Source organism: Anas acuta, chromosome 6 (genome assembly GCF_963932015.1).
Source record: "Anas acuta chromosome 6, bAnaAcu1.1, whole genome shotgun sequence".
Lineage (NCBI taxonomy): Eukaryota > Metazoa > Chordata > Aves > Anseriformes > Anatidae > Anas > Anas acuta.
The window spans coordinates 21079283-21103194 of NC_088984.1; the positions used below are offsets into that span (position 1 = coordinate 21079283).

Here is a 23912-nt window from a genome sequence, read left to right on the forward strand (position 1 = left end):
TGTACACATGCAAGGTTTTAATGCCTGCATTCCACAGTTAAAGGATTACCTGGAAATAATAGCACAATATTTACTTTATGCAAGTGGAGTATTGAAGTGAATTAATTAAACCATTAATTTTTAATGGTTTAAAATAAATTTAAAATTTAGCAAGCTTTAGAAATTCTAAAAGAAAGGCAAATGTTTTATCGGTTAAGATACAACTTAGACCGGCAGAGGAGTCAGTGTTATCCCATTAGAGAATACGTACAAACAGAAGGAAATTTAAGCACACTCTCTATGAATAAGGTGGCTGACAAGGAGGCCTAGAGTTCACATCTTCCCTTGCATCCATTTCCAAGGGAAGCCAAATTTAGGAAGGAATGCACGCCCTTTAACTGAAGCTCACAGAACAGGCCTGCACCCTCAGCAAAGAGCACAACATATCTGACCCGTGATGTGTGCAACACTATTTCATAACAAGACTCTACATATAACTTAGTCTTAGAAAGACTGTGTTCTCTTTAGATTTTTGTTTTTAATATTTGCAAATAAGTTTGCTTGCTACCTATCACAGAAAGAACATAATTTCACCTTCAATCAGAATCAAATAACCCTCCCCAAATATATAAACTCTTCCTATTCGAAGCAGTGCCTGTGTTATGTCTTTTTTATGACAAATCTCACGTACCCAAGGGGATACACAAGAGCTTTTGTATTTTTGATTTCTGAGGGCATGAAACATTCTATAACTTTCAAATAAACATGTACATTAAGTTGTATGGAGAAAAACAAAAAACTCTTTTAAGCCTGTAGTTTGTTTGCTTTTTAGGTGAATAAAGGATATATTGTACAACTTAATCTCTAAATTGTCTGTAGGGCAACGTCCTTCCTCTTCACTTTTCCCTGTATCACCAAAATCAAGGACTTCAAACAATTTACTTATTGCAGAAGCAAGTACTTCTAGTAACTAGAAGTCATGAATCATGCAAAGTTCCCATTTACAAACTGAATATTTTCACATCAGGCTTGGGTTTTTTTTGGAAACACGTAGAAGTGTCTTGCAAGAGTTGGAAAAGAGTTGTGTGATATTCTAAAACCACACAATTTTGCACTACAAGTGAAAATTCGTATTTTCATGATTCCTGTTTGATTAATATACTCTATTGTATCCCTTACATACCAAAGCTGAATGTCACGTCAACAATAAATGAATTTGTGATAATATAATTTTCACTAGAAATTCACAGCTGGACTTCCATGATTTGATTCTAAAGTTCTAAATTTTAACACTCAGGTGATGTTATCAGAGTAATCTGTTACACAAAATCAAAAATCCCCCCCAAATAATAGTTGAGATATCATGTCTCTCTCTTGGGCAAAAAGCTTTCTTCATCTAATTCTTACATGTTAGATAACAAGGTAGGTCCAAAAGCTGCACATCAGAGATGTCATAATAGAGCACATCATTTACAGTATTAGCTCTAATATTTACATTCTTCCCTTCCTCATAGAGTTAAGTTTCTTGAATATACTGTCTAATACTCATCAGGAAAGAAAAAAGATATTATAGTGATTTTGGAAATGTCAATGGACTACTCGTGGACCCAAAACATAGGACCTTCAAACCTCATCAACGTTTTAAGACTGGATTTTTCTTTCAGATCATGCTTCACTGTAACTAAGTGGAATGGATAAAGTTTCACATTATTATTTAAGCATGGTAATTTTAATGCCCTGCAAGAGATAATATTATGAAATACATTAACCTTAAAAAAAATAAGTTTAAATTCTAAAAATATCACCAGAAATCTATCCATTTACAAGAGGATTGCTTGAAAGCTATACAAGTACACAGTCTTATATTTTTTTAGAATCATGCAAAGATGTATTTAAAAATAACAGCTATGGATGAAGTTATTTGTTATAGAAAGTTAAAAAATGCTTCAGAGAATTATTTAAGATTAGACTTTGGGGTGGTTGACCACCACTTGTGCCAGGAGCAGTTTCACCTCAACGCATGAGGACCCCCTCACCGCACAGTGTACCAGAAACGCGCTTCTGAGCGCTCCGTGACCCAGCCACAGACGCGACGCTGTGGCACCCAGCTGGGGAGGCCCCAACACGGGTCTGCCCATCACACAGCGTCTGACAGGCCCCGTTTACCTGCAAAAAAATATTTCGCAGCTCGGCAGGATCCGCTCTCTTGGTGGAGGGCACCTGCAAACAAAAGCACGTTAATGCTTCACCAGCTGAGCTACCGACACAGCCGTGAACACCCCTGCAATTGGCACCGATAAGGGCTGCGCTATCAGCTCCCTTATCTAGGCGATAAGGACGCTCTCCGAGGTCAGCCCCCCACGGTCACCGCCGCGCGCTCCCGTACCCCCAGCGCCGCTGCCGGAGCCCGGCGGCTCCCCGCTACCACGGCCGCCCCGGAGGGTGCCCGGCCGCCACCCCGCGGCTCCCCTCAGGAGGCGGAGGCTGCCCGGGCCGCGCTCGCCCCTTCCCCCGGCCCCCGCGGGGCTGCCCCCTCCCCGCCCGGCGCCCCCCGGCCGCCCCCCGCCTCCTCAGGAGCCGAGCGGCGGGGGGGCAGAGTCAGAGAGTCACCTTGACCGCCATGCTGCGCCCGGCCGCCTGCAGCAGCGACAGCGGCGAGAGGAGGAGGGGCGAGACAAGGGGGGGCCGCCGCGCCCCGCCCCAGAGCAGCGCAGCGCTGTGGTACCGGGCGGCGCGCCCCGCCCCGCCCCGCCCCGCCCCGCCCCGCGCTGTGCTCAGCGCCCTCAGGCCGCCGCCGCGGACGCTGACGGGGCAGGCGCGAGCCCGGCGGCACTGAGCGTGCAGCCCGCGCCGGGCCGGCAGGGGGCGGGGCTATGCAAATGAGACTGGGCGCGCACGCCCTTCCCAAAGGCTGCCGCCGCGGGGGGGGCGTGGCCCGCGGGGTGTGGCCAGCGGGCATGCGCGCGAGCCCCGCGCTTCTGCCTGCACCAGCTGTGCTTACGGCCGGAAGCGGAAGAAGGAGCGGGGGCGCGTGTTCGCACTTCCGGCGGGTGGGCGCGCGGGCTGGTTCGTCCTGTCCCGCTCCGAAATGGCGGGTGAGGCGCGGCGGGGGGGGGGGGCAGCGGCTGGCCGTTAGGGGTGGCCGGTACGGGCCGGCCGTTAGGGAGGGTGGGCGGGCGGCTCGTGGCGGAGCCGCCGTTGCGCTGTAAGCCGCCCGCGGGGAGCTCGGGGCTGCAGGGGAGCCGTGATGGCGCTGGCGGCAGCAGGGGACGCGGCGCTCTGCCGGGGGCTGCGCCTCGCCTCGGCCCCGCTGGGACAGGGGGCGGCTGGGGCGTTGCTGGGTGTAGCTGCCTAAGAGCAGCTGCTTGGGAGATAATGAAAAGGCGCAGAAGTGAGGTAGGGAATAGGAGCCAGAAGGGGTGCTGAGGTACGGACGGGTAGCTGAAAGGGGTGCGTCGTGGGTGTGCTGGAGGTTTTGGGGTGTCATCTTCCCTTGTAACACCTATAGCTGCTGGGTAAACAAATGGCCGCGTGACATAACGCGTGGGGCTTGGGGGTGGTATGTTGTACACCCGTGTGTGCAAACACTTTTGAAAAAAAATGAGAAGCTGAAAGGAGCGTATTGTAACTTAGTTCTTCCTGGCTGACAGTCTGTCACCAGCTTTGTTTTTCAGTCTGTTTACTGCTCTTCAAATACAGTGTCTGTCTGTCATTTGGAAAACACTTCTTAGTGCGGAAAAGAAAACAGGTTTGCTAGTCTTAAGGCAAAAAACAACAGAGCCTTTAAAAAGTAGGAACAATAAAAAACTAACATGTACGAGAGGGATGTTGTGTTCTGAAATGAAGTCTTAATGTTACAAACTTTACTTTTCCAAAGCAGCCGACGTATGCTTTTCAGCTTTAGGTCTGTTCTTTTTATTTTGAGACCACCTGTCTCTAATTACGTTGTTGGGTGAAAAAGTATTCCTTCCATGTGACTTACTTATTTTCAAATCCTTGTTGAGTCCTCAGCCTGTAAGAAGGAAATTCATTTTCCTGGTTTTATACAGATACCAAGACAGGTCTGTAATGTAACATCTAGAGGCACGTCTGCACATCTCTACATGATAGTACTTCTTTGTTCGAATTCTGTTTTTTGGGGGGAAAAGAGCTTACCAAAAATGTTCTTTCCATAATCACTTTTTAAGTGATCTTTTACTGGATGAAATGCAGGAATCTTTGTTAGTGCCATTTGAAGCTTTCAGTAAATGGATTTGCATCAAAATCCTGTGTTAGCAAAGACTCTTTAGGCAGCTGAGAGCTCTGAAATTTAGGGGGGAAAATGATTCTTTTAAGATCTCAGACGCAGAACTTGGCTCCTCTTTATCCATTTGCAGAAGAATGTTTCCTTAAGTCCCAATAAGAAAACTGGCAGGTGGGGTGTGAATGGTGCATGTTTCTTGCTTCTGTTTCAGTGGTTGAGCCAACAGTCTCTGCAGTGTTTCTTGTTTACGTATTTGACAACATTTGCATGTTCCAATATGGTTCTACTGCTTGGGGTAGAGGTTGATGGGGATGTGAAACTTGTAACAGTCAACCATACCCTGTACTTACTGCGTTTGTTTTGTGTAGTTTTTGATTAGTTAAATCTCTGTAAACCAAAGCATGCTTATAGGAGGTGACATGAATTTTTTTGAAAGGTGTGATTATTATGAGAACAGATTTGTTTTGCCTCTTAAAGGAAGTGGCAATGTTTACAGGAAGTAAGGTGTTCTCCCTTAAAAGTACACTTGAAGTCCTCTGGCAGAACATTACGTTTGACTACAAGTCACACAGATAGATGACAAGAGGCTCTATCTCTTACAGAGCTGCAATGATGAGCTTAGCAATGCATGTCCAATAGAGCTTTACTTTGGTATGAGGCTTCAGTGCACACCTGCTCTCCAGAGCTGTAATAAGAAATTAGAATTGGGATGAACTAGGTTTCTTGAAATACTGATGTGCACATGCATGTGTTCTTGAAAAGAAACATTTGTCAGACTGAATTCTTAAGTTTTTTACCTGTTGCTTTGTAATGTGTTCTATTAGTGGTGAATTTTAAATACTTTATATTCAACATATTTATGTTATATTGTCCCCTTCATTCTCAGAAACTAAAGAGAAAGATACTTCTAGTCTGTTTTCTAGTTCTTGTTTGTAGTTCCAGAAAAGTGTTTTAGAAACCTCGACATTCCTTTTACATTTGGAGTGCGTACTGTTTGGGGATTTTTCTACTTGTTCAGTATCTTTGGTGTTTTTGTATTGTGGTTCTTTCTGTGCTTGAGAACCTTTCTCTAAACATATTTGTTGAATAATACTGATGCAGATTGCTCACATCTAAACCATTTTAAAATCTTTTTCTTCAGGACTTACTGCTATGGAGAAGAAGCTGGCTGAATACAAATGTAACACAAATGAAGCGATTCAGCTAAAACTAGGTAATGTCCGTTTTTAAGTCCTGTGCATTTGAATTAAGAAACTTTCTTATAATGAAATCCACACAGTTTTTATATATGTACCTGTTAATGTAAATATACAAACACAAGAATAGGAACACAGTCTAATACTAGCCTAATTTTGCTGAGTCTAGTGCAGTTAAGTACAGCTATAGAAACTCAGGCCTGTCCCTGCATCATAATGTTATCTGCAATTTATTAACGTATTACTAGAGTGTGTTGGAGTTTTCCTACCTTATTTTTCTTTAAGTATTCAGTATGTTCTTTCAGTTTCTTCTTCTCCAAGCCATATGCTATGATGTAGTCCTCAGTGTCTGTTGTTTTAATGGTGACTTTAGCAGCAGAGCTCATCTTGTTAAGAGATACAAATTTCTAATTAAGTATTTTTATTTTACATCTTTCCTTCTCCTCTTTTTTTTGGAGGAAATTGTAAATGAAGGAAAGAAAGCTAAGAAGTGCTGTGTTGTTGAGTTTTTTGTTGCCCCCTCATCTAGATTACACAAGCCATTTTTAATGAAGTGAACTGCTCGTAGCTTTATATAGCTAACTTACTATACTAGAACATCCATAATACAAGCAGAATTACTGAAAATTACTGAAATCTTGATAGACTGACTTATATCTGAAACTGTCTTACTTGTAGCAGTAATTTCTTAAGAAGAGAATAGGTCATACCTGTGTTTTTTAATCTTTCCAGCTCTTCAGCATTTTGTTTCATTGAACAGAATAAATAGCATCACTTATTAAGAAAATAAAAATTTTGAACCTGTTAAGTACTCTTCAGAGCTACCACTAACAGTCTGTTCCATAAAGTTTAATATTATTTTTAATGCATAATAACTTTAGCCTTGTGAGCCACAATGTCATTCTAACTCACGTACTTAATTCTTTAGGTCACTATAATTGTGAAACGTTTCTCTTGCACTTAAACAGTATTTGAAATAATCATTTTGGGACTATCTAATGTTTTACATTTCCTCTTCTGTCTTTCTAAAACCCAAGGAAAGGATGAGAAATAACAAGAACTATCTGAGTGAATTTGGTCTAGAAATCTGAGGAGCTACTTATGAGTTTTCAGGGAGACTGCTAGAGGCTTTTTACTTGTTACTCATAGCCTTATCTCTCCTAATATATTCAGTTGCCTTTTTTCAGTTGACTTTTTAGAGGAAAAAAAATCATGCATTTCCCATGTGCATATAAAAGCACACTGTCCTCTTTTAGGTCTTCATTTGATCCATGGTGATATTTCAGAATTGCTCTATTTTTGCTTTTTTTGTTTTGTTTTGCTACTTTACCTCAACTGTTTAGCTCTCTGGAAAAAAGTCATGGGGAGATGATCACTAGTTATTTTTGTAATTTTGATGCAAATACCACTATTGTATTAGTGCCATTGTTTTGAATGTATCCGTGTTGATTCTTAAAAATTTTAACATCAACATTAATGCACGTGAACATTTTCTTCCATTCACCACTCTCTGAAGACCTCCTTACAATGTTCTGAACTACATATGAGAGAAGAACAACAAAATGAGAAGGCAGTTTGATTACGTGATTGGTCTTGTTTAGCGTAGGAATATCCATCTGGGCAGTGTACTCAGCGCTCAAGAGGGGGTAAAAGGCAGTAACAGTCAGGATATATATGTGTATGAAACTGTATGTATATATGTCTGAATATGCATATATCTGCATTAATTTCTTCATTTTATTGTGCTTACTGATTTGAGGAAATAATGTGCATCTAATTTTCACAAGATGTATTTATTTCATTTGTATGTCAGCCTAACATAGACTCATAAATAAAGCTGTTTATAGTGAAAGAATACATAAACATCTAGCACGGCATCTCTGTATGAACAAACTGATGACTTGGTCATGCGTATTTTTTCTTCAGTTCGCTTTCCTGAGGATTTGGAAGATGACAACACAACATTTAATCCAGAGTATAGCCATCAAGTATTTGGAGATGAGTAAGTTGAAGTATTCAGAGTAAAATTAGGTCTGTAAGGGGGAGGTTGGTTCTTAATTGCTAGAGAACAGGAAATACTACTATACCAAACTATTTAAAATGACATACAGTACTTCAATTTTATGATTGTATAGTTAAATAATGGCCCTCATGTTTAGCATGTGGAGTTAGGGCCTTGTAGTCATTTTATGTGCTACTTTTAAGATACTAGCAGGGGACAAAATGCCTGATTGTGCAGACGGAATTTCTTATTTCAGTGGCTATTGCATTCAGGTAATCTGTAGAATTTGCAAGAATTAATAATTCTTTGTTAAAACTTTCACAGTAATGAGTGCCAAAAAGGTATCTGTCAACAGTATAACAATTTATTTTCTTACTACAATGTAGCAATTTTTAGTGAAAAAGACTCAAGTATTAACTTAAACTCACATTCTTGGCTGTTATAGATCATTGATAACTATTGAACTCAGGTGTTTGTTTTCCATAATATGTATACGTCTAAGCAGTTAAATATTCAGGACATACAGAAACTGTTTTAAAATGGCATTTAATTTTTTTCAAGTATTCTAACTTAAGTAGGGAAGCTAGCCACCATGTCCCTAGTGCTAGAATGTCATTTAATATCAGAAGAGCAATAGTGAACAGTCTGGCTGTAGCTTTAAAAAAAAAAAAAGTTAAAGCTTTTAAAAAAAAAGTTAAAGGAAAATATATGCACATATCTGTTGTCTACTTGAAACAATTTGTTTTAACTTTCAGTTCCTTTAAAGAACATTCTAAGTACTACGTGCTACCTATAGTAATTGTAGTAAAATTAGTTGCACTATTGCACATCTACTGCAGCGATCACTGTAAATAATTGTGCTTTTAGTAATGGGAGAACTCTCCGACCTGTCAGTATAGCTAACATACAAATTATTGTTCTGGCAATTCAAACTTTAAATTAGAAATGTACTACCATAAAGGAAAAAGCTCAGTTAAAATAACCAAGGAAAGATGCTAATGTTTCTCTGTGAACATAACAATTTTCTGCATTCCTTTTTTTTTTGCCTGAAAATAAATTCTCTAGATTTAAAACAATGTAGTATTTATATTCAGACAACTCACATTGTTTTAAAGTGTATTTAAAAAAAAAGCATCTCTAGTTCATACCTTTTTGTATTTACTTGATTCTAATTAAGTCAGATCAGTATATAGCAACTTTCCACCAGAAACACTTATTGTTATGATTCATTATCTATTTGTGTTTTATACAGTAACTTGCAGTAGTGTTCCAACATGTTAGACTGCTACACTGCAAGCTTAAGTTTTAGTAAATGATATTAGTTGGTATTAATAAATAAATGCTAATGACATGAACATTTAGAAACATAGATACAATATTAGTTATCTCAGGTATTCTTTTGTGAGCTATCACAGTAAATGTATAGGCACTGTCTTACTGAGTCCAAGGACATGTTCTATTTCTGCACTAGAGGAGCAAAATAACTAACAAAAGTAGTGTAAGGCATTCTCTCTCTCTCTAGAGAGAGACACATGCAGTTTGATTCACATTTTCCTATAAGGAGTTTTTAGAATACCTCGCTGGGAAAGAGGATGTGAATTTAAAGTGATAAGTGAAAGTGCTGTATTGTGATTATTCTTCTATGAAATTAATTTAGATCTCCTGAATGTGTTTTTTTCCTTCCTCAGTGAAGTTGCCTTCGGCTACAAGGGACTGAAGATCCTCTTGTACTATATTGCTGGTAACCTATCAACACTCTTCCGCATCGAATATACATCTAAAGTTAATGAGAAGTTTGACTGTGTGGAGGTAAAGACAGAGCCAAACCTGTATTTATTGGGAAGGTTTAATGGGATATGGACAAAATTCAAGGTTTAGTAATTACCCACCCAAACATGAGTTACATTAAAAAGAAAGCTTCCTATTATACTAACCTAAAAAAACCCTAATGTTTGCTGTACGTTTTCTCATTGCTCTTCCTTTGACTTCAGTACTGCCATCAAAAATGTGCCAAACATGAGGTACTAATGCCAAGGCTAATTCCACAAAAAAAAGGCAACTCAATTTTTATGTTAGACGCCTCCAGGAGGACTAGTTGTTTTCTTCATATTGAAGAGAATCCAGTAAGAAGAACTGATTTTTTTCAGAGTGGATTTTAATGCATCAAGAAAACTTCATATCATCCGAGTTTTGCTTAGTTATAGGGAAGAAAAAGTTCTCTTTTGAGAAGAGATACTGATGAGGTTATAGGTGAATCTTCGTAATATTCTTTGGTGTGGTTATACATTTGCACTGACTTCAAATTACTCTGCCTGAGAAAAGCTATTCTCTTTTCTAAGAGTAAGCGTCTTTCTGATTTGAAGCTGTATTTAAAGTTCTTATTTTCAAATTCATCAGAACTTATTTCAATGCTTTCAGGGGAAAGCCTGTTTTTCTAAAGAAAAAGATAGTGGAACGCAAGTTCTATAGATATTTCCTTCCTTGCTCTGCACTTGTGTTAAATGTACGTAGTTCAGCAGGCTAAGTCCCTGGAAATACACTTTTGTATTTTGAAATATTTCTGAGGCTAGGGCAATATATCTTAGAAGTGAAAGGTCATATCCTTCAATCTTCCGAAGTTTTTAGAAATAAATAAAAAAAGGAAAGCCTGTTGGCTAAGTAATAGCCATATTAAAATCAAACAGACCACTTCTCTGTCCAGCCTTTCACTAATATAATTTCACAATCGTGTCACAGTGGGAATCCCAACCACAATACCTCTTTTACTCACACGCTGTTTTCTGTATAAGTAACAAAGCTGCTTTACTTTTCTAGAAGTACAAGCAAAGTAAACAAGGTACATGTATCTCATGCCTTAGGCTAACACTGCAGCTTTTCTGATCACTCAGAATCCTGGCTTTTTTCAAGCCCAGCATTGCCTCTACTGAATTATTCTCCCAGTTGTTTAAGGGACTGAGGTGGGGACAAAAAGACTATCTGTTTGAGCTAGACTTCCATATACTCTTTTTCTAGAATGCTTACAGACTTTGACTGAAGCGTTTTTGCTGTGCTTCCTTTGGTATTAACACATTGTGTCCTAATAAGCTGCTCATATGGCTATATCTAAACCTTAGTAAGGAAAAAAGACGTGGTGGTCAACAGTCTCGTTCTGCCGTTTGTATTTAGCTTTAGTAACACTACATTAATCTCTGAAAATGTGTTCATATTTGAAAACAAGCAGGTTGTTAATTTACATGCATATTACCATGTATTTAAGTAAACTAGTTGCTTAGCTCATTTGGGATACTGATATTAAGATACGAACCATATACTATGCATGATTGTTAATCTTTCTGCTGCAAATGTCCTTCTGGAAAGGACAGCAGTCTCTGCCTTGAACAAACTGGTTAAAAGTGAGTTTTAATGTGGTGTCAAGTTATTTACATGTTATCCACACACAAGCCCTTTCAACAGCAGGTGACTTTATTCTCTGATAGGAAGTTTGTTACTGTTACTGCTTCAGCAGCTGCTACTATCTCCGTCTGCTAGGGACTGACTGAAATACTTGCCTAAATACAGTGTGCTGTTTCTCCAACATCTTTAAACATTAGGTAAAAGATCCTGAAATGCCAGTAGCCAGAACTTCAACTATATTTATGCATCTTAATATTGTTTCTCTGATGGACCTATATATCCCATGTTAGTGAGGAAGGCTCAGCAAAGTATAATTATATTTTGAACAGAAGTATGTTCTTGGTTAGCGCTTCATTTAATGATAATGAACAAAATTTATTCCTTGGGTGGAGTTGATTCTTTTAAATACCTGAACAGAGGCTGCTTTCTTCTAGGGTAAATACGAATAGCATTGACTTCTGAATTGCTAGTAGCTTTCAGATTTGTAGCTGTTGAAGGAACCTCCTTTTCTTTTGGATTTCATGATGGAGTGAAGGAAAGTATTTCACTAACTTGTAAAACAGTCTTACTATCTTATTATCTTATTTTCTTATTATCTTTGCAGCTAGTCTAATATATTTGCTTTAACACGAGTTAATGAGTGCAATTTTAATATTAGACATACTTTTTTAGGTAATACAACAGATCACTCTATTGCTCCCTGCTAGAATTAATATTTATAACTGATAGAAAAATTTGGCTTTCAAATACATTTCCATAATTATTTTAAGTGAAGACACTTTGATGTTATTTCAAAGTGATACACAAACGTTACAATTGTACTAATAGACAATTATAATTTCTTTTTTAAGAAGTATTCAGAGTTGAATATAATGTACACTTAACTACATTGCCCACTTAAGTAGTCCTACTACAAATCAAGTCTAGTTACAAAGTCCATACTGTATTCCCAATCATCTCACAGGGTTTGCGTGTGAAGGCAGTACGTTACAGGTAGCACTTGCATGAACCATAAGCTCAACAAGTCTTGTAAGTCAGCAAGGGTTTTTGCACTCTGAAATGATTTGTGCTTAACACTGCTACAGTAGCCAACAGGATTGTTTTTCCTTTCAGAAATTGTTCTGTGTAAATCCTTGCAAATTGGTAAGATATAAGTGCCTTGCTTCAATAAAAGAAGCCTCTCACTAATGTCAAATAAATACACAAGGGAAAGGCAGTAAACAAACCTCAGTAACTACTTGATTAAACTTCTGAGAAGTTTTTTTTAAAGTGCCTATTATGTAATGGGTGTGTCTCTAAACAGCTACAGGTATTAATAAATCAAATATTTTGTATGCTATTGGTATTTCCAGACTCCAATAATTCAGGACTCAATAACTGAAAATTGGAACACTTAAACTTACATGTATGTCACCACTCAAACTGAGGATTCTGGGATTTCCTTCTGTAAGAAATGGAGATGTTATTAACCCTAAAAGTAACTGATGATAGTTTCTTTCATTTCTTAGATAGTCAGGCTTCATTTCAAGTGGAGAGAACCTTAGGGAGGCAATAGGTAAAAATATATTGTGGTCATGTAGAATTAAGATGTGTTATCTTATGTGCTTTCAGCAGGTGAAGGTTTGTCTTCTGTCAATGATAGACGAATCTTATGAATGTGAGGGGAGCAGGTTTTTTTAAACGTGACATATCAAACTTCGTACTGCATGTTTGTCCCTTTTTATGTGTCATCCACATGGTCTGTTATTGATCTAACGCTTGGAATTCCTGTTTTAATTCTAGAGGATTTTTACATGTTTTTTGCAGATGTGCAAAATGAAAGGCAGTAGAGATTCTTAGTTGAGGATTCCTACAAGTTTATCACCAGTGCATACTTAAGATCTGTGTAAATAATGCACTTATTCAGTTTGAAAAGAAATGAGTTTCTGAAATATTGTGCTCATACAAATACTCATTCTTGTTAATGCATATAATTCCATGATTCTGCAAAACATAGCTAATTTTGTGTTATGCAGTTAAATTAGCAAATGTAAAGAAAATGTTAAACCGGTATTACTTTAGGATGAACAGAAAAGGTCTTTTGTTTTGAGAATGAAATAGATGTAAAGACTGTAGATGTTTTAACTGGGTTGTTACACCGAGTACTGTAGCGCTATATCTTAATTGCTTAATAGCGCTCTCTACAAATATAAATATAAATGTTGGTAGTACCAAACCATTAAGAATAAAACTTGTTTGTGCTGAACCACATCCATCTTTCTCTACACTAAAAATGTAACTGAATGATAAAGTGCTATTCATTTGCAGGTGCATTGCTTCTACTTAAGGGAGGATGGTTGAAAGGACAGGAATTAGTAGCATGTTGTATTAGCCTTTTGTAGTGTATTTTGTTCTAAGCATCTTAATTTCCCTGTTTTGAATGCTAAGTAGCAAGGGTCTTGGTTTTGAACTAATACCCATCATGCATGTAAACGGTGTGAAAGAGCTGCTTAGTAAGTTAACACAAAGTGTTCTTGTGTAAGTCCTTGTGGAAATAGATACAATACAAACATTACAGCTGAACTCACGGCAAACTCCATTAAGTAAAAACCTGGATTCATTGTCCAGAGGAAAGTTTGAATTGAATGTAAGCTCATTTTGTTGAATGTAATGTCAGGCTTTTAGGGGTTGTATTGAGGAGTACGGTTTTGTTAAGTTGAGACCAATTCATTAAGTTTTATTGCCTGGTGAGAAGCAGTAATACGTTATTGTGAAACTTCATCAAATATTCATGGTTAAAAAGAAGTAGTAAATGTATTCAATCAAGTGGTCTTTTTGGGATCTGAAAAGGATTATGAAGTCTGCTCAGCTGATAGTCTCTAACTTTCAGTTTGGTTAACTGAAAAGCATAATTTTAATCTCTGAATTTAGTTTTGGTGTTAGAATATTTCTTTCCTCCCCGGTGTTAGATTTTACAGGTTAGATATGCTGTCAGTATCCCTAAATGATATTTTTATTATTTTATCAACTTCGTTTTCAAAGTGTTCTTTGACTAGGACGCAGGATGTTTGTCTTCTGAGTTTGTAATGTAGTTTGCAGCTGACTATAGACAGGCATTTCAAGCAGCGAGACGTAAGAATGCAAGTGTGTGCTAGCTGTCACTTTCTTGTTTGGGGGCTACTGTTTTTAGTCTTTGTTCCTTTTTTCTCCACTTAGTTCAGCACCACCTAATACCTCTTAAGCTGCTTGTTTGGGAGCCCCAGCTCCATAAGGCTATGTGCCGCAGACTTAGAGACTTGTGGGATGAAAAGTGTTGGCTTCTGATTTTACTGCTCTTTCAGAAATAAATGTGTTGCATCCAACAAAGTAGGAAAAACAAGAGAAGTGTTCTTTCCATGTGACTGAATTTATAGCCTCCTTCCTTGTCTTGCCATTTGTGGTATTCCTTCACACGATGCTTTTATTAGAATAGCTATCAACACTCTTAGATTTTTCTTGGATAAATGTAACAGTCCCTAAACATAAAAATGTTCAGAAACTTATGATGTAACTACTAGTTTTTGGATACTGATGGTGGCTGGACTGTGACCTTCCTGTATCTCTTCAGCCCTTTGTCTGTTGGGAGGTCACTGTTGAACAACAGGAACGCTTCCTTGCCTTTTTTTCTTTGAAATTGCTGATAGGCCATAGCACCTCTTTTTATATTCATCTCTATTAGCAGTGATAACTTGGTCTTTTTTTAATCTTCCTCTGATCCTGACCCCTTTTGTATTCCCCAGGCAGATGATGTTGAAAGTAAAATTAGAGAAATCATTCCTCCTGGTTTTTGTACAAACACAGATGACTTTGTCTCTCTGCTGGAAAAGGAGGTCAACTTCAAGCCCTTTGGAATGCTGCTACACACGTATTCTGTTCATAACGAGGAAGCTGGTGAAGACATAACTTATCAGATATATAAGGTATGAAAAATAAGTGAAACTTCTCAGGCTGACAACTTAGTTTATTTTGAAGTGAGGAACTTTGTGTAATGTTTCAACTGTAGTATATAAATGCTATTGTTTGACCAGTTTATTAATTACGATCATGTTCTTTTTGTACTGGAGAATTTAATTAGGTTTTGCAGATTTTCTTTCCTCTTACATCTGTGATAGGCTTCACCTGACTTCTCCTGGCTTTTTCCCTAGGCTGACATGACATGTCCAGGCTTTCGAGAATATCATGAAAGGCTTCAGACGTTCTTGATGTGGTTTATTGAAACTGCTAGCTTTATTGATGTAGATGATGAAAGATGGAACTACTTTCTAGTGTAAGTACAGTTCTAAAGCAACAGTGGACCTTATTACCTCCACAAAGCCTGCATTTTAATTGTGGCTGGCCAATTATTGGAGCAGTATAATGATATTTTTCCCAGGAAAGAAAAACCATTGTTTATCAGGCTTGAGTTTTGCTCCATTATGCTTTGGGAAACCTTGAGAATAGAGCTGAATTAAATGCTGTTGTCCGTTAGAGCCCTGAATGTAGGCTTAAACAGTAAAATGAGCTTTGCCTGTGTTTTCTTTTACTTGCCACCTATTCATCTTTATAATAGGCAAGTGCACTGAAGTGCTGCAAAGAGGTCTGATTTATCCAAGTTGCTGCACACCAATTAAGTGAATTGTACATTCAGAACATAGCAGGTGTACCCATTGGGCCCTCACAGAGTAGCTTGCTGACACTGAAAATTCAGTTGGAGAATGGAAAAGAAAATGGACACTGCATGGGAGCGCGACTGTAATTGACCTGCTTGGCTTTCTGTTTTATCTGCAGATTTGAGAAGTATAATAAGGATGGAGCTACGCTCTTTGCGACCGTAGGCTACATGACAGTCTATAATTACTATGTGTACCCAGACAAAACCCGGCCACGTGTAAGGTAATTGGCGGCGTAACTCGTGCCTTGCCTTTTATTTCAGAAGAGGGAACTGCTGAAGTTCCCAATACTTGTTTATAATGGTGTTGATTTGTTTAAAAAAATCCCCATTATTAGCTGGCTATGCACTGATTTATTTCATTGTTCCCTTCTTGAAGCAGAGGGAATCTCAAACAAGTTCTTGAATATTTAGCAATTCTAAGACTCCATAAGAATTATGGTTTAAAATTAAGATTGCTACATGTACTTCAATGAAAAATGAAATACCACCTAGTTTTTAAGTCTTTATAATATAATGTTTGCAAATGCATGCATTTGAACTGAAATATCAATGCATTCCTTTGTCTATAGCCAGATGCTGATCTTGCCACCATTCCAAGGAGAAGGCCATGGTGCTCAGCTTCTTGAAACAGTTCATAGATACTATATGTCTTCTCCTACAGTACTTGATATAACAGGTCTGTGTTAAATTTTTAACTAAGTTCACCTGTTCAATAACACAACTTGTAGCATTCACAGATTGCTAGCCCACAAACCAACTTTCATGTTCACTTGTCAGAATTAAATGGCCTTTTGAAGATTTAGCTTTAGCTCAGTTCAGGATTAATGGTACCCTGTTTTATAGAAGAACTGTATATAATGTAGCTCCCTAAATCCTTTACTTAGAGAACAGCACACCAGGAAAATTCAATCCCTAGCATGCACGGATTACCAGCTAATTAGCCATTTTATTGTGAGATACGCAGCTGAATTTGCCAGGAGATCAAGCTTTGTCAAATTTCTTGTTCAATTTACTCCTATTAGCCAAAACTCAAAACTGAGAAAAATCTAAAATAGCATATTAATATTTGTGCAGGTAAAAGTTTAACAGACTAAAAATTTGTACAGGACTTGTGCTTCAGAAGCATGTATTGGTAGCTGAATGCATCCATCATGTCAGAGGTGTGTGCATCATACATAAAAATACAATTTTTATGGAAGAAGGGGGGGGTATATACACCTGAAAAAATATAGCATGAAAATTGGCTACAAATATGGTATCTGTCTTGTGGTTTCAAGACCAGTGTAGGAAGAAACACAGTTTAAACTCGAATCGGCTATTCAACTGTAGGTGCCATCTCAGAACTCATTTTAGGTCTTAGTTTAAAAAATAGTCCTCCACCTCCCCAAAAAAATAATTAAAATGCAACAGAATATTTGCTTTCTTCATGTATCACTGCAGGATAATCCTAACACAAGGTAATCCACCTGGTAATTTGAATCCAGTTCATAGGAACCTAGAGTAGCACAACTTCCTCTTTGCAACACAGTCTTGTTCATGGAGCGGTATTTTTATTATCTCTTTTCCTGCTAATACTATAAAGCTGTACGTAGCTTTTATAACTGAGGATAAACAAATTCTTAACACTGAATAAATCATTTGACATGTTTCACAGCTCAGTGCCTTAAATGCAGAGTTGTAGCAAACAGTATAAATTTGTTCTAAAATAACTTTTAATTATAGGCTTTGTCCTGCTTTTTTCCGTAAAGAAATATTCTCTTTGGCACTCAAATTATGGAATATTTTACAAAATTGTTTATTGTAATTTCTATGAGCAAGTCAGGCTCCACAACTGTGATATGTGGCCAGAATACTTAGTAAAATTAAGTAAAGCCTTTTCCTCTTTTCAGAAAGGTTAAAATTTAAATTTCCTGGAGGAAATAATGCTTTAAAATATTTCAGAGTTTCACTTTTGCAGTGAATGTTTTGTCCTGGTTATAACATGTCATCCTAGCTGACAAGTGAAATGTATATTGCTAGAAATTATCTATATAATTTCTATTTCTATATAGAAATTATCTTAACTTTTAACTAATTTGTGTGAAAAGGAATGGAGTAAATTAATTTCAGTACAGCTTCTCCAATTTCTTTTGCAAAATAAACATCATACACCGAAAACTTTGATAGTAGTTCTTACAATTAAGCACGGTTGTTTATATAGTGATGAATACTGTATCTGGTTTTGTCTTTCACAGTCCTTGTAATTACATACCGGAAGTGAAGCAACAAATAATATCTATATTAATGATGTGCTCTTATGTGCATTCTTTCTAGCTGAAGATCCATCTGAAAACTACATAAAGCTAAGGGACTTTGTTCTTGTAAAGCTCTGTCAAGACTTGCTTTGCTTTTCACCAGGAAACTTAATGCAAGGCTTCAGTCAAGAAATGGTGATGGAAGCTCAACAGAAGTTGAAAATAAATAAGGTATTAAATCAGAACTGTTGTAGTTGGACTTATTCTTATGAAGCTAGTAGAAGGGAAATTTAAACATAGATGTGGAGACTTGGAATTTGCATATTCCAGCATATTTTAACAGATTTCTAGGATCTATCTCAAAGAGAGGCACGTAGCTCATGGTCTGAAATGCATTTTTTTTCCTACTGATGTTGTTGATGTAATAGAATTAGAAAGTTGCCAATTTTTCAGGTATCAGCTTCCTTTTTTTTTTTTTTTTTTTTCAAGTATATCTATACAAAGAGCCATTGTTTTGGGAATGCGGAACACTAAAGTAGCAAGCAACTCCTAAGGCAGCTCTAAACATTTAGAGAACTAAACAGTTAAATTTAACAATTAAATTCACTGGTAATCTTCGCAGTGAGTGATTAAAGTCATTGCTGAGTATACTAGTGAAGAGGCAGAGTTGCTTAACTCAAATATTTGAGTATAGTTTTGTGAAAACATTGAATGAGTCTTACAGTATGCAATGGGGACAAGCTGTATTTACATTCAGAAAAATCGTATGTCTTGGGTAAGGGAAATACATCTGCAGCCTTTTGTGTATGAGATCTTAAACGTTAGAGAATAAATAATTTGTTTTTTTTAATAGTATCTCTACACATGTAGAAAACTATCTTATTCTGTTTCTCAGCAAAGGAATACTTGATCTTGAATTCAGTTTTAATATTGCAGCAGTTAGTAGTAATATAGTAGCAACACAAATCCTTGTTTCCTTCCCAAATGTGACCTTAGCTGATCAGTGTTCCAGAATCACTTCAATTTTCTATTAGAAACAATTAGTCTTCCATTCTCTTCCTAGGAAACGGGAAACTTTTAAATATTGTTTCTTTCTCATGTTTAAAACTTCCAGGTAGCTTTGTGAAGAGTAGTAGATATGTCAAGATTATTAAAATCAGTACAGGAGGTACTGTGTAGTAATAAATTGCTTAATGGCAATCTAGTTCTCAGTTCTTTGAAGCCATTTTGGACTATGGCCTCTGGACTTTTTGCTGCTCGTTTGCTGTAGGTCAGTGAAGCATCTCTGTGGCTGGTACAGCATTTTGAGAGATCAGACACTGGCTGCGTGGAAGAAACAGGGAAATTAATATTTATTCATTTAACCCACTGGTGAGGAGGATCAGGCTGATAGGCTTCGTCAGTGCCTCTGACTGGTGTCCGATAAGCTGAAGAGTTACTCGAAGTGGATAAATACTGTCATATTAGAGTTCTGTTAACTGACCTTTTTATTTGGACATCTCTATTCTTTCTGTTCATTAGCAACACACAAGACGAGTTTATGAAATTCTCCGATTGCGTGCAACAGATATGGGTGATGCAGAACAGTCCAGAAGCTATCGGTTGGACGTTAAAAGAAGACTGATTGGCCCCTATAAGGTGTATATGACTTAAGTATCATAATTTCAAGGCTAATTATACTTGATTTTACTTTAATTTCCATAAATGTAGCTGATGCTAATTATGTTGCCAATCAACTACTATTAGTTATGCAGTGATCAACTGACATGTACACAGACGCAGAGAACATTTGTTCATGACTGCTGAAGGTCTTGTTTGTCTCCTGTTTCTTGCTCAATTCCAGCATTAAGTCGTTGAGCTTATGGTATCTAGCTCTAAAGGTGACATTACATCCAGATAGACTTAAGGGCAAAAAAAAAAGTGAATTTCCTGAAAAGGTTAAGAACATCTTAAACCACGAAGTTGGAGGTGAGGGGTAAATGTTGTAGCACATTTACACAGAAGATGAGATATAGTTTAGATGCTTGTTTTACTTGTTAACAAGGTCTAACAAAGCACCTTGTTATAAGTAATATAGCCACGTCAATATAGGACTCCATGCAGATGAATATAAAGTAATTTCAGAAGTTAAGTTCAAGCAACTATTGAGCTTAGTGTGAAGTAACTTTCATAGCTCCTACTAAATATGCTTCTGAGGACCTTCAATATAGGTGGCCTGTGCTGCATTAACTGACCATCTGAGACACATATACGTATATATTGTCATTGCTAATCACGTCAGTATCTGTATTAAGAGATAAAAGACCACAGATGAACGTAGGTTTATTGCTGTGACTAGCTTGTTAGCTTCTCTGCAATTACATACTCACTGAGCAAACCAAAACCTGGTTGGAAAAGTTTGGCGAAGTATCAGAATTATCTTGATTAGCTTGCAAGCCTTCCTAAAGTAGCACTTGCCCTGTTATATCAAAATAGCAGAACTCTGATTGTACTCATGTTGGACTTAGGGAGGCTGTTAGCAGAAATGAGAACCCAGCACTGCATTAAACACTTCGCTGATCTGGAGATAACGCCATGTCATGCTGAGTGACAGGATCTTAATCAAAACAGTTTCTATTCTTTCATGAGTGTCTTGTCTCATTTGCTAAATTTCACTCAGTGTCCACTACAAAGAAGGCCATGATTTTCCATCTAACAGGACTGTTACATGGTTCCAATTCATTCATTCAGCACTGAAGTCCTGTGGGGAAAATCCAAAATTCCATAGGCATCTTCAGTTCTATTGCTTCTAACAATCATTTCAACTTGAATCTTTGCATGTAATAAATACATGAAGAACAAAAAGTTATACAGATTTTTGTATTGCAAGATATGTAGTATTGGTCCTCTAAAATTTTAGAATATTCTTTTTTAATTTAAGAGTGTTCCATTTAATTTTTCACCAGTAGTTCTTTTCAAAAGAATGTAACAAAGGAAGGGCTGTTGGCTGACTCTTAGGTTAGTACACTGACTTTAAACTTTTTTGGAAGCAGTGTTTAATCATGTTCTTGTTTTTAAAAAATAAATAAATAAATAAAAAGCTTTTCCAGAACTGCAACTAAACTCTCAATATGTAGTAATTTGGAGGAGGAAAGTAGCTTTTTGTAAATAATTGGCAATATTACAGCATTCTTAATGCTACTCTTTTATATAAAGCACTTGATAACTTCATTTGGACGGTGCTGTCCAGATGTAGAATAAGTTTCCACTACCTTAATTTAGTAGTAGTGGTACTTGTATTTTACAGCTTCTTCCTGGTAATTGAGAGAGTGAACAGCTTGTGAAATTTGGTGTTATCAAATATTCTACACAGAAAAGGCTACAGCCTAAATATTTTATGCTTCAACAAATGTTTTTTAAGCTTTGATTAGTCAAGTAGTAGGGAGCTAGTTTCTGTAGAACAGGGGACATTTTCTTCTGCTCTGTAAAGCCATTGCTATACGTGACAGTGTAAAATCTGTTTAGTGAAGAGTATCTTTATTCAAAAACAAAAAGTGTGCTTACCTGGGGTTAGTTTTCTATTAGTCCTACAAAGCCAATGCAGAGCATTCAATAAATAGCAAGTAGAAGTTCTGCTTTTTCTTATACATTATTAGCAGAATTGTTCTTGCTATACTCCATGTACCAACTGCTGGGATATGAAACTTCTAGATGTCTCAAATTTAAATTAGATTATAATATACCTAGATATTTCTGTTAATTAAGCAGACTTGCAATTAGTTCTAGAATAGAGAGGTTTTAGTTTTTCTACTGACAGAAACTTGTTGCTCAGAAGGGTTCTCATGTCTGATTTTACTTGGGTGACTCTCACATTTTGAGTATCTTACTCATTGTTAGCCATAATTGCTTTCAAATATAACTAGATGTTGACTGGATAGAGCAAATATAAATCTAAAACTCAAGCAATTATGTTGCTTTTGTCATCCTTTCTACAAGGAAATGTTTCTTGAATGTTGGCCAAAGATGTACTTGGAGGCCTCATCAGGACTCCCGTACAGAACCTTCTCCTTTTCTGAACTGAAGTTTATCTATCTATGGGATCTGTGGGAGAATACCAAAGTTTCTCAGATCTTACCCACTTCTAATTTACCATGGTCTCGGCTCCCACTTCCTGACCCTCAGCATCAGTCATCAAAATCAAACAAATTTTCCTTTGAGAGAGAAGTGTGAAGTTAAATAGAGTATAGAGGGGCTTTGATCTTGAGACTGATGGGAAAACCAAAATTGTTTGAGGGAATTTTCTTTTAATAAACTTGATGATTCCGTGAGCATGGGAAATACTTACCGATGAGATACCAGGCATACATAATGCATATATTTTTTTTTAATTGCTTGATTAATGACAACACAGAACTAAATATTGTGGTCATGTTTTCTACAATCTAGTTTTTCATGCCATAAATTCTAGTAATGTAACATTAGACCTAATCAGTAGGCATGTTCTTTATTATTAGGGACATCTTAACTAAATAATGAAATGGAATAATTACAATGAAATACTGTATTTTTAATTGCTGGTTATGTTCAAACTACTGTTTTTCTTTGTTCAGAAAAAGCAGAGAGAACTTGCCAAAATGAGAAGGTGCCTAAGACCAGAGGAGCTGACAAATCAGTTGAACCAAATAGACCTAAACATGCAACATGAACAGTTAGAAGAGAGCTTCCAACAACTTGTTTCAGATTATCGAAGAGTTCTGGAACGACTTGCACAAGCATGAGGATCCTACCTGTACAGGAAACTTGCAAATTTCTATACAGTGTTGTGAAGCACATCTTTAATTGCCACTTAACTGCAAAAAAAAAAAAAAAAAAAAAACTCATGTGACGTTTTAATCACATTAAAGGTGATTTGTGTTTCTGTGCATTTTGAATATTTTCTATTTTTGTGTTGTAGATTTTAAAATGTACTTTAGGTTTGGGAGCACTTATTGCTGAAATAAACAATGTAGATTCTCAGATACAGTAACACTTCAATTGTTTGAATTTTCTTTTACCCTTCTGTTTTGCCTCAACGGTTAACAGATATCTGAATAGCAAGATATGTGATACTTACATTGTAATTGTCTTATTTCTCCTAACTTTATCTTCCTCAGGCTGTTTTGTTTGTTTCTTACTATCCATGTAGGCCTGTGCACTCTTTAGTTGAATGCTACATGAACAAGTAACAAGGCTGGTGCTTTGGTCTGTCCAGCATACTTCCTGAGTACAAGCTATTTACCAAGATATCTTGTCTGTATGATGTAGTTCACCTACAGCAGTATCAGAAACTAGTATAATCATTAATGATGATAATGAAAGGTCTCTCCTGAGTTTAGTAGTAATCCCTGAATGTAGAAGGGGAAGAGTGATGGTGTTTGAGTTTTTTCATTTTGTTTTTCATTGAGCATGTTCAGGTGTTGATGTTAAGCCAAAAGGGAAAGTTGAGTGTAAGAACTGTGTTTTAATTCGGTTTTCTGAATTTGTATCTCTCAGTAAGTCTACTGAAGATGTTATAATAACATCGCCTCACCTTTCGTGTTACAGAGGCTCATATAAGTCATTCATGAGGTAGATGGAAGAAGTTTAAGACTTAAACTGTAGGACTAACAAGGAAAAAAACACTTGATGGCTGTTTGTCCCTTTATATTGTTTGAATGTTGTTACCCTCTTTATAAGTTGTTATCCCTATGAGGGGAGAATAGAAAGGCTGAAGAGTCTTGTAGGTCTGCTTCTGCTTTCTAGCACCTGTTGTGGGGAAGGTTTGTCTGTTGTAACCCACAGGGTATATGGATATTCTAAAAAGGCTGAACAATGTAATGAAATCATAGAGATGGTGAACACTAATATTCCATTGATGGTGGAAGATAGATACAAAAGAAGCTACTGAGAAAGGAGCACAAAATTGTTTTTCTTAGACATGCTGTGAAACCTCTTGGGGCAAACTCATCTTTTCATAACCTATTGGATTTTTTTTTTTGTTGATACTGTTGAAAGTTAGTGAGATAGTGAGTCCAGGTCTTTTTGTGGTAAAAGTGCTGTCTTAGCCTGAGCATGGTTTCTTCATGGTCTGGGAATATTCTGAACTGTTTGGGAACTATCTTAAAACTCATGGCACCAAGACAATGAATAAGCAACTTCTTTGGGATATGGAAACTTCGAATCCTGCTATCCTGCAGCA

General features: G+C 37.3%; 2 protein-coding genes across 5 annotated transcripts in view; one reads left to right on the forward strand and one right to left on the reverse strand.

Annotated features, from left to right (window-relative positions):
• The window catches only part of SLC25A12 (solute carrier family 25 member 12), a 50427-nt gene extending 47617 nt beyond the window's left edge, over positions 1-2810 (reverse strand). The window contains exons 1-2 of one of the 3 annotated variants that reach the window (XM_068685672.1): positions 2590-2810; positions 2146-2199 (exon numbers count right to left, since the gene is read on the reverse strand). In XM_068685672.1, coding sequence (XP_068541773.1) covers positions 2146-2199; positions 2590-2601 — 66 coding nt within the window. In that variant the 5' untranslated portion in view covers positions 2602-2810. Of the gene's footprint in view, positions 1-2145; positions 2200-2365; positions 2391-2589 lie in introns of those variants that run through there. The other 2 variants (XM_068685673.1, XM_068685667.1) reach the window with 2 other exon arrangements.
• Positions 2811-2941: 131 nt separating this feature from the next.
• Positions 2942-22721, forward strand: HAT1 (histone acetyltransferase 1). Of its 2 annotated transcripts, none has more exons than XM_068685681.1 (11): positions 2942-3074; positions 5364-5435; positions 7345-7420; positions 9109-9229; positions 14572-14751; positions 14977-15098; positions 15599-15703; positions 16052-16158; positions 17796-17947; positions 19238-19354; positions 22306-22721. In XM_068685681.1, exons 1-11 carry the CDS (start codon positions 3068-3070, stop codon positions 22471-22473), a joined length of 1227 nt encoding a protein of 408 aa, XP_068541782.1. In that variant the 5' UTR covers positions 2942-3067; the 3' UTR covers positions 22474-22721. The 2 variants fall into 2 exon arrangements, with proteins under 2 accessions (XP_068541782.1, XP_068541783.1); XM_068685682.1 differs by having other exon boundaries at positions 2988-3070.
• The last annotated feature ends 1191 nt before the right edge of the window (positions 22722-23912 follow it).

Bases quoted from the DNA above. Each gene is read 5' to 3' on its own strand.
- HAT1 (XM_068685681.1), top strand. The intron at 15,099-15,598 runs GTAAGTACAGTT...TTTTATCTGCAG, and splicing joins AGATGGAACTACTTTCTAGT to ATTTGAGAAGTATAATAAGG. The intron at 15,704-16,051 runs GTAATTGGCGGC...CTTTGTCTATAG, and splicing joins AAAACCCGGCCACGTGTAAG to CCAGATGCTGATCTTGCCAC.